The sequence below is a fragment of the Polistes canadensis genome, unplaced genomic scaffold (assembly GCF_001313835.1).
Source record: "Polistes canadensis isolate GaletaPanama2010 unplaced genomic scaffold, ASM131383v1 scaffold_24, whole genome shotgun sequence".
NCBI lineage: Eukaryota > Metazoa > Arthropoda > Insecta > Hymenoptera > Vespidae > Polistes > Polistes canadensis.
The window spans coordinates 952,645-964,027 of NW_014569571.1; the positions used below are offsets into that span (position 1 = coordinate 952,645).

The window sequence follows — 11,383 nt, forward strand, 5'->3', positions numbered from 1 at the left end:
CTTTGAAATAAGAGATCATTTTATTACAACACACCTTACACATGCTGGAACTAAAAACTTTTTCAACCTTCCTCTATGTATTAGACAGATTAAATTTCTATTATATATATGTATTACTTCCATTTGTTCCATGTACATATGAAAAAAAATCTTTTTCAAAATTATGACAAAAATGTCCACCCCTTTGCATAATAATAAGTTCCGAACTTTCCAGTAACTTTACTTACACATAGGAAAACTATACCTCTTTAATACATATACAATAATTTTATATATTCCATGTGTGTAATTTTTATTTCACACATTGTCCGACTTATAAGCTTAATAACAGATATATTTCTATTATAGTTCTCCACATGCTGGACTCAAAACTTTTCAATTGTCCTCCTACGTGCTTATTGGGTTCCGTAACTTTGAAAATAATATTCAACCAATTGTCAACCAAACTTTTCAAACTATCGTCGAAAACACATATATAAGAATGCATGTAAATGACGTATATATATTAAAGATTAAAAATTACTTTTCAAGTGTAAAGAATTAATATCTATATATAGTGTTTTTAAATTGTAAATGTAAGGTGAATTAAACGAAAATTATAAACAATTAATAGGAGAGAGAACAAAAGATTAAAAAAAAGAAAAAAAAAGAAAAAATACGTATATTAATTGTCAGAAATATTATTTCATTCGTAAATGAATACGCATGTATTTGTTATGTTTGAATCGTAGTAGGAAATGAGCAATCGTGTGGTCTCTTGTGAATTGAAAGAGCTCTAGGAGTGCACGTGCCTTGGCACCAAGCATTTAGGGTTAAACATCGCTCAAGGGGTTTCGTGTACGCGTGACTACAAGTGCCACGTGCCACGTGCCACGTTTTAAGAAAATGCATCCTTAAATTCTATTACGATTAATAGAAAGACAAAGAAAAAAAAAAAGAAGAAAAGAAACAAACAGATTTAATTTTGTTCTCCTTATTGCCTATATAAAACAAATTGTTATTATTAAACAATTAAAAATTTTAACTAAATTTTTCTTATTTCTTGTTGCGTTTTTAATATTACGCACAATCTTTTGTTCAATGTTATTTTTATAATATTGAAAATAAATTGTAAATAATAATGATCAATTTGTTGTTTGTTTGTTAATTAAGTAATTTAATCTGTTTCAAAATTAAAAATTCGATTTATGTTAATGTTACAGAAAATTATGAGAAAGAAGAAGAGAGAGAGAGAGAGAAATTCTAACTTCAATAATCTAATCCATGCATCTCCTCTTACGTTGAGAAATTCGATACCGAATTCTATGGCACTGATTTAATCTTTGTTAAAACCGCGAAAGTTCGTGCACGGTGATGGGTTCCCTCTGTTCGCCCTCGAATATTCCGATATTTAGCCACGAATAGTTTCGAAACGTGTACTACCAAATATTCCAATAAACCGTGTCGTATTTCTAAGCTGTTTGAAATTCACGTTTGTCGAATACGAAATGTTGTTTGTCCTGAGACAAACTAGCTAGCTAGCTAGCTAGCTAGTTCATTAAACAAAAAATATCTCTTACGTTTCCATCAATTATTCATATTATCCATTTTTTTTTATTTTAATCTTCTATTTAAAAAAATAATTTGTTGTATATAATTATAATTAAATTTTTATATTTATATTTATATTTTTTTAAATGTTTATATAATAATATTTGGAATCGAGTCGAGGATATATATTCAAATTTGTTCCTGAATATTATTTTTATTTCCAATTACCGCTGATAGTATCTATTGTTATTGAAATGAATTCTCAAGAAGAGAAGGGAGTTATACTTTTGATCAAAATAAAATATTAAAGGATTACGAAAAATAGATATGCAACTCCGTTAAAATCGATTGTTGTCGATTTTAATTGAAGAGAATCTATCGTAAGAAAATGGATGAAAATATTGATGGAAAATGGAAAAATAATTGTATATAAGGAAGCTGGTGCACCGATTTTAAATCTAATTCAACGGTATCTAGAATAATTTCTGATCGCGTAACATAAAAGAAAATTCAGTATGGATGAAAAAGTTTGCGTATAAAAACACTTTTAAAATGAACAATTATTAAAGCAATAAAAATCTACACAGTTAACAATATAAGACCATATAAATACTATTTTAAATATCCAATACAATATATTCATAAATATACATATTTATGTTTTTTTTATACATATATATAAAAAAAGAAGATACCACAAAAGACAATCTTATTTTGCATACAAGAAACCTGTTTTTAAAAATTCCACCTTAGTCTAGATTATCCATTGAACGTTTGTCGTTTGTTTCCCTATCACGGTGGTTAAATCAAGTTGCTACTGTATATATATACATATTTATACATATATTTTTCTTTATACAAAAATTATTTCATACTGTTTCATATATGCTATACACTTGACAGTATACTAAAAGTTACACAAAATCGTATTAATATATCTTATGATTTATATTTTAATATAAATAATTTTCATTTAAAATAAAAATCATATATATACAATTTTTTCTCAATTTTCTTGACTTCTTTATCTATTGTTATAATTATCGGCGCATTATATTCTAAAGAGAATGATAATCGATAAAACACTTCTTTCTTGTTACAATATCTTTTAAAGAAAAAATGAATTTAGAATAAAAAAATTAATTTCACGTACGACATTTACTTTTTTCCTTTTTTACATGCGTTTAATCTTTCTATACTTTTTATCTCTTGTCTCTCTCTCTCTCGCTCACACTCTTCTTATCTATCTTTTTACTCTCTTCTCGCGTTTTCAAATTTTTTTTTGTTCATTACCTGCTTCCGAACACAACCAAATCGAAGATCACATATTTCCGCATGAACGCTTTCGACGGATTATATATCGCAAATTCCGTTTCTCCTGCATTAAGCCCTTTCGAAAGCATTTCGGAAATCGATTCGATGGCTTTTTAAATAGTTAATCGCATCAGAATTCCATTAGAACGAACGAGTCTATTCTTCGAACTGAAATATCACAAATGTGGACATCCTCACTGAATAAAATTACAACGTTGTATACGCGTATACTTGTAATGAAAAGAATAAAGAATAATAACATCTCGTAATAATCGTTTTTTAAAAGAAAAATTTCAAACATTTCGCATAAGGAAATAAGATTAAAAACTTTTTTGTTTTTTTTTTTTATAACAATCCGGGCTCGTAAAATTGAAAGTAAAAGAACTAGCATGAGATTAAAGTTTTTTTTAAACGTCTTTTGTATTTACAATATTCACGTATTATTATAAATATAAGCATAAATTATTTATAATTCTCGCTGAGAAAGAAAGAGAGAGAGAGAGAATCGATTGCATTTTTTCTATTAATAAATAAAAAATTGTGATAAAAGTAAATCTAAATAGATAGGTATACGCTGTAATAGTTAAAATAAATAAATAAGATGACGAAGGGAAAAAGAAAGGTAAAGATGTAATAAAATAAAATCAAATGTCAAATTACTTACTTCTAAACGTATTTCTTTAATTTACACAAGTAAAATAGTCAAATTACCGTAAAACATTTCTTCCCTTTTTTTCCGGTTATTTCTCAATAGGAAAATAAGTCCTAGTTATTTTCGAAACATGTTTCTATTTGTCTCTGTTTTCATTTGCTTTAAGGGGAGGAGCCAGTTGGATACTTGGGAAAACCATTGCCCACTTACAAACCGGCATCGCAATTGGTTCCTTTGGGTGGTGCTGCAAGGTTATTTTGCGAAGCTTATGTAGGTAGAATAAGACTACCTGATGCCAAGAATTCCGTGATCTGGTCGAAAACCAACAGCAACGTAACCTTACCAACTCATGGTAGGATAGCACAGTATCCGGTATCAAGGTGAGTCCCCCATTAAACACGAACCTCTCATATTTCAAATCAATTAACTCGAAAAAAGAAAAAAAAAGAAAAAAAAGTAAAACAAAATTGATAAAATAATAATTATACATCGTCGGATTCATAAAAATTGTTCTCATTTAGTAGCGTTTAAATTAACAAACTTGAATATCGATAATAATATTTTTTTTTTCTCTACAATTTTAAAATTAAACTTTTATCTGTTACCTATCATACGCGAACCATTCTTTATGAAAAATATAATTACAGTCACTAGCGTGAATATATTATTCGAGGATATAAATAAGAATAATAATAAAAAAATATATACAAAAATAAAATATCTCTCTCACCGTTAATAAATTTTACTTATATCATATTTAATGTCTATAAATATTAACAACAGTTAATATTACTTTTCTAATCATATAATTTCTAATAATATATCAAAGTTTATTTCCAAATGAAAAAATATAAATAAAACGCGCGTTGTCTCCGTGTATTTATATTTATATATATACTTATACTATATATGCATATCCTACATATGTAATATAGATACATAGATAGAGAAAAAAGAAAGAGAGAGAGAAAGAGAGAAAGAAAGTAAGACCTAAGGAAAATGTCTCGTATAAACAATCGTTTATTTTGCCTATCGTTCGAGCTGGAACTATCACTGAGAACGATTCAACGATACTTTAAAATGTAGGAGAATACGAAGAAGAAAACGGAGATTGCAAAGTTACGAGCTAGGAATAGAGAAAGAGAAAGAGAAAGACGTTAGGGTGGCATTTAGAGGTGCAGTATTGCCTCTATATGCCCTGGGCAATAATTCATACGTCCGAGACATACGAAGTTTCGGAGTAGCTAAACTCCTATCGAGTTTATGTAAGCGTGCGTGTGATATATATATATATATATATATATATATATATATACCTATTTCTATCTATCCATCTATTATATTTATGTATATGTATATGTATATATATATCATACTATCTCTCTCTCTTTATGTATATATTATATATGTATATCTATATCTGTATCTATCTATCTATGTATCTCTGTCTCTTTTCATTGCAACCAGGCTTGCCTACCTCAGCTTCCAACGAGTTTCCAACTCCAATCGTGAACGCTTTCGAACGGTTTATAAGCTCCTCCTTGCACTAGAGATATCGTTTCATAGACGTTCCAGTTTATATACTTCTACTTTGAGTATTAATTTTTGTTCATCGATCATTTTTCTATCATTTCTTTTTTTCTGTATCTTCAATTTTCTTCTTTCTTTCTTTTCTTTTTTTAATTATAAAAATATCAAAATTCAAGAAGACATTTATTTAAATTATAATTTTTGACAGAGACAGTGTTTTGTGTTAAAGTAACATTTTCCAATTTAAAATTCATTATTTTAATTGCACACCACGAAGAACAGGGAAGAGGATTCCTAATGTTAATAATAGATTTTATATGAAAAAAAAAAAACAAATTTATGGGGAAAAAAGAAATTAATTCAAGGATAATAGAAAAATGTTTATACCATTGTAATAATGTTTATAATTTTGTAATTGTTAATAAGAGACGGAAAGAAATATTCGCAGATACTGTTGCGTGATAGCATAATTTTGTGTGCATTACCCACGTGCTCGATGTCTCTTACGTCACTGTCGTAAACATTAACACAAGAGTTCTGTTGATGACATGGACTGACTGTTATATAAGGGGGATGTTACGAGAACATCGGTTCCGATGTAAAATCTAATTTCTACGTGTACAACATTTGGTGAGAGAAATCCTACACGTTCGCAACGTAATCTAACTATTATACTAATTAAGGTAAAACGTTAGATGCCACTTTAATACGTGGGGGAATTGAGAAGTTTATTAATTTTTCTGTTTAATTTATTGATTTGAAATCAACTTATTATTATAATACATAACTGGGAGGGGTGGAAGATGTTGCGATCTTATTAATTAACAAAATTCGAACAAGGTCCAATTTGTTTCCTATTTGAAAAACCTCTTTTCCTATTGTTGATAAAAAGTTACGTTAATAAATTCATGAATGATGGGGACGGGGGGGGACGGGAAAAAATAAATTAATTATCTCTTTTTCTACTTATTTATAAAAAGGAACAATGTGAAAATATCTTGCGAATTTTCGCATCTCTCTCTCTCTCTCTCTCTCTCTCTCTCTCTCTCTCTCTCTCTCGATTGTTTTTAAGCTTTCGTGAGAAAAAGTTGCGGACAATGCCAAAGTTTTTCTTTCTTTCTCTTTCCCTCTCGCTCGCTCACACACACACACACACACACACACACACACACACACACACAGAGTTGGAGAGTTACGAAAATAAAAATAAAAATGAATAAAAAAGAAAGGAAAGAAAAAAGAAAAGTATAAAAAGGAATAAAGAAGGAAGTTGTCGATCCAATGAGGTCAGAGATCGAGAACGCTCGAGTTGTGCGAGAAAAAAAAAGAAAGAGAGAGAGAGAGAGAGTTGTAGAAAGATAGAAAATTTATTTAAAAACTCGCTAAATTATACTGAAACTTCTCGGGCAGAAGTTTCACGTTGTTACGCAAAATTCCAACCACTGGAAGATGATGATGGACCATTTTTTATTTCCACTTATTTTCTCACTTTTATCTTTTTTCCTCGTTCTCGTTTTTCATCGACGTAAAATTTACTCAACTTAAATCTGATGGAAACGAAACAACGATGGAAAATATTTGTTAACGTAATCGAATGATTATGAACAAATTATTGAGACCTCCCCCCCCCTCCCCCCTCCTCCTCCCCATCCATACTCGTGTTCGCACATAAAATTAACTTGTGCAATTATTAAAGTATACAATCGTATTAAAGTATCAAAACATAAAATGTATAAAATTTTTTCTCATCCCACAACGATATATTAAATATATAATTATTAACTAAATCTATATTATATATATAAAGTGTTAACTATTGATCAAATACTGTAACCATAAAATTATACAAAAGTTCTAAAAGTTAAAATAAATTAATTCCTGTGTCTCGCGTTCATCTATGGATGCATACGTGGCGACTAAAATTACAGTCAACATTTTTGTTATAAAAAAAAAAAAAAAAAACAAAAGAATGACAGAATGAAAAAACTTTTGGTAAATTTTTCAAAATCTAACCGTAAATAAAATTCGCACGTATAATAAATACAATTGTTCACGTTAACCCTTTTTGAGTGGTGAATACTTTTAGGCTGAAATATTTTTGTAAGGATGAAATACTTTTCGATTACTAGCGTATTTTTGTGTTTCGTTGATTTATTTTATTAACTCTTCGCACATCTAATAATAAATTACGATTAATAATTAAAGTTTCTTTTTAATTTCTTATATAATTGCGAAATATGTGTCAAGATTCGAAACAATAATCAATACACAAATAAACGTAACATTATTTGCATTTATATTAACAAACACGTATTATGCGTAGTTGGAAATTTTTACCAAACGCATATATGCGTCCACCATCTCATTCAAAGGGTTAATCTGATAAAGAAAGAAACAAGCAAACAAACAAACAAACAAACAAACAAAGAGAAAGACATCCCTCGATGGCGGTCGTCGTTCCTCGAAGGGATAGGAAACAAATCGTTTCGATTCTTCTTTACCTCTGGAGAATCATTCTTAACTCAAGGATTCGAACGAAACGCACGCTTAGGGTCCGACGCAAACGATTAGCCTTTTTGCTGGTTGCAACGCGAACCATTATACGCGTAATAACGCCAGTAGAGGACAAACTTGTGCACTCCGGTAGCAGGAAAACACGAGAAAGAAAAGGACGCGGATAGAGAGAAAATGTGAGGATAGATAGATAAAGGACGGATGATAGATAAAGAAACTAACTAACAAAGATAGAAAAGCGATTTCTTACTGAGAACGAGAACTAACTTGAAAGAAAGAAAGAAAGGAAGAAAGAAAGAAAGAAAGAAAGAAGGAGAGAGAAGCAAAAGTTTCAAGCAAGAAAACACGCGGGAATCTTTCCGTGGTTCGTCATTACTCTAATGATACCTCTCCTATCTCTCTCTCTCTCTCTCTCTCTCTCTCTCTCTCTCTCTCTCTATTTCTTTCTCTTTCTTTCAATCTACTCAAGCAGTCGCTCCTTTTTCGAGAATCGCTTCGTGCTCCCCTTTTCTTATCCTTTCCGCAACTGTGACTCTCTACAACGTGTTTACTACGACTTTATAGTCAAACATTTTTATTTAAAAACATTATATTATTATATACTGTTCTTTTTTTGAAAAAATAATTTATTGTATAATATATAAAAATATGCACGGATCATATATTCGAATCTAAGATAAAGGTCGAACGAAACTACTACCATCGATTTTATTTTCTTTGTTTTTTTTTCTCTCTTGTTTATTTATATTTATAACTTTTATTATATAATATTATACTCTACCCGGTGTTTTAACAGGTTCGTTTTAAAGATGATGATGATAATGCTTTCGTATTATTTCTTGCATAATTTATCTGGAATATTTTTATATTGATTGGAATATATATTTATACAGGATATATTATAGAAGTTATTTATCTTGACGATAAATTTGTTTTATTAATAAATACATGTAATGATAAGGAGAAATATTTTGTATAAATTTATTTTAAAAATGATTATTTCTCTTTCTTTTTAGCCAAATTCGTAAAACTCCGTAAATATCATTCCATATATTTTTAACTTTTATTTTGTTCACCCTCCACCCCACCCTGCAAATCAATTAGACGCGAATTAATTATCGTACTTTATTAACGTAAATCGTAAAAATTCGTGTTAAACTTTTTAATGATTTTATTAACAAAATAATACGACAATGTAAACCATTAAATTAATACTATGATTCTTGCATGTCTCGCATGCTAGTACATTAAGCATAGATGAATTAAGTTTATGTAATACCCTACAATCTCTATATACATATTTTCATATATATATATATATAGATACATAATGCGTGTATCTGCATATGTATACCTACATTATGTTGATATGTTTCATGTGTTAGTAGAACATACAGATTTTGCTGATCGCATTAAAATCGGAACACCATTCGTGTTAAACGCATCGAATCCCCATACCTATTATGCATACGGCTTACATTTCGGTTCCTTTCATCGGAATTCGTGATGCTGTGAACCACGAGAGATCGTGCGATTCGTTGAATAATCATCTCCTATATCTATTTCTATTGTGATAGGAAGGAAAAATTTGCGATATCAAATGAATTCGTGCAAAATTACGATACTTTTTTCTACCAATTATTATTTGCATTTTACGTTTACGTTTAACTTTTGATTTTTCGAACAATACGTTTACGATAAATTCCTTCTATATAGCACAAAAAACAAAATAAGTAACATTTTTTTCCTTAGAAGTCTCATTCTCTCTTATTGTTAAAGAAAATCATATTTTTAACACAGACACAATTCTACAACATTACGCATATATACTGAATTACATATGTCTTCTATTATTTATCAATTAAAAACATTTCTATCTAACAAATTAACAAATTCGATTAAAATTATCTATTATAAATCTTAATATATTACGTTAAAGCGAACAGAATATTTAATACGTTCTTAAATTCGTTTATTTTAAATTAATCATTGTCTGAAAAAGCGAAGATCGAATTAACAGAAATGAAAATCAAATCAGTGTCTTGGAAATACATTTTCTTACGACTTTTATACTCGATCGATAATTCAATCGGAAGTTTGTTTCTTTTTAATCTCCCGTTGAAAAGGAAGATTTCAATCTTTCGTTTAAATACCTTCCTAATATCTGTCAGACGATTTAATACTTTTTTAATCATTTTTTTCAACAAAAAATGTATTTTAAATATAAATGTTTCGCGTCAAATAAATTGGAAGAAAAAATGTAACTAATGGAAAATAAAAAGAAAAGGAGATCAAAAAATGATTATTAACAATTTTTACCTGCTAATAATTTCAAGATAATTTATAAATTACTAATTAAAAACCTATTAACACACACATTTCGTGTATACTTATTCCTATCGTGTGCGGAGTCAAATTGGACTACTTTAAAAAAAGAAAAACATTTATCTTACATTAAATATAGAATAAGATTTTAACCAATTGAATAGGTTTTTTTTATTTGTTTTAATCAATACTCAGCTGAGAATTATAAGTAATTTTTGCTTACGTAATACATTAACACGAACACGATACATTACAATGATAAATGTAAACATATATCACTCTATTAACATAACAAAATTATTAATTAGCGACAAATCTTATTTCTAGGTTAGAAGAATAGAAACATTTTAATCTAAGTATTAAATAAATGTAATCAAAGCAAATTATTTGCAATGCTAGATGGTTCTCGGATGATTTGTTAAACGATTTTTGTTCACTGAAATTGAATACTGAAGAATTTTATTTCAAAATGATTAATATCAATTCTATGCATTTTTATTACATTTTTTTTTTTTTTAGAAATTACAAGATTCTTACAAATAATTACATTTTTAGTACGAATTACTCGAATTACTATCAAATTGACCGCGTTTAGTAGATTTAACGTTGAATAATTATTTCAGTGAACGGTTAATTATCGATTCACCCTATATATATCCACATGCATATGCACATATATATTATACCTATATACAATATATACATATATATATATATATGTAGATATTATTCACCTCTCGTGAGTTCGAATATCGTCGATCTCGTTTAATCCTGACTCGAGTAGCTTCGCTTAGAATATGAGAAGTCTGATGGACCACCCATGACTCTTTCTTTCTCTTTCTCATGCTCTCCCTTTCTCTCTCTCTCTCTCTTTCCCCCCTTTCTGCGGCTACATCTCTTTTATTCTCTTTCTCTCTCACTCTCTCTCTCTCTCTCTGTTTATCTCTTCGTTGGTTCTTGGCTCAGTCAGTTAAAGCGAGCTATCTCGGCACAGTAATCGCACCGAACAACAAAAGAATAGAAAAAGAAGGAAGAAAGGACAAGCAAAAGGAAAGAGAGAGAAAAAGAGAGAAAGAGAGAGAGAGAGAAGCTCGTGACCCAAGACATATCCTGATCCTTCGCTCTCGTTTCTCCTTCCGCTCTAATCCAAACCTTTTGTTCCTTGGTACTCTCCTGCATCTTCCTTTCATTTTCTTATTTCTCTTGATCTCTCTTTCAAAGTAAATCCTGTCTTCTTTGATCAGTAACGGAAGTGTTCGAATAATATAATAATAATAATAATAATAATATATATATATTTTTGGTATAAACGAACAAAGAAGTATAAATCAAATTTTCATAAGAACAGGGGATTAACGAGTTAATATATTTTATATTTATTGTCGTTTGCTTTATTTGAATAATTGAAATAATATTTGAATGAACTATTGCATACATTATAAGCTATAAGTTTAATTTATTATTTATGTTTATAAACTGTCCAATGATTTATTTTTTCCAAACAATATTATATATATA

At 29.0% G+C, this 11,383-nt stretch overlaps 1 protein-coding gene across 1 annotated transcript in view; it reads left to right on the plus strand.

Moving 5' to 3' along the window:
* LOC106783701 (interleukin-1 receptor accessory protein-like 1-B) overlaps window positions 1–11,383 on the plus strand; it is a 160,190-nt gene that overhangs the window by 122,674 nt on the left and 26,133 nt on the right. Inside the window, exon 3 of the mRNA XM_014742483.1 lies at window positions 3,663–3,876. Within this exon, the coding sequence (XP_014597969.1) occupies window positions 3,663–3,876 (214 nt within the window). The remainder of the gene's footprint in view (window positions 1–3,662; window positions 3,877–11,383) is intronic.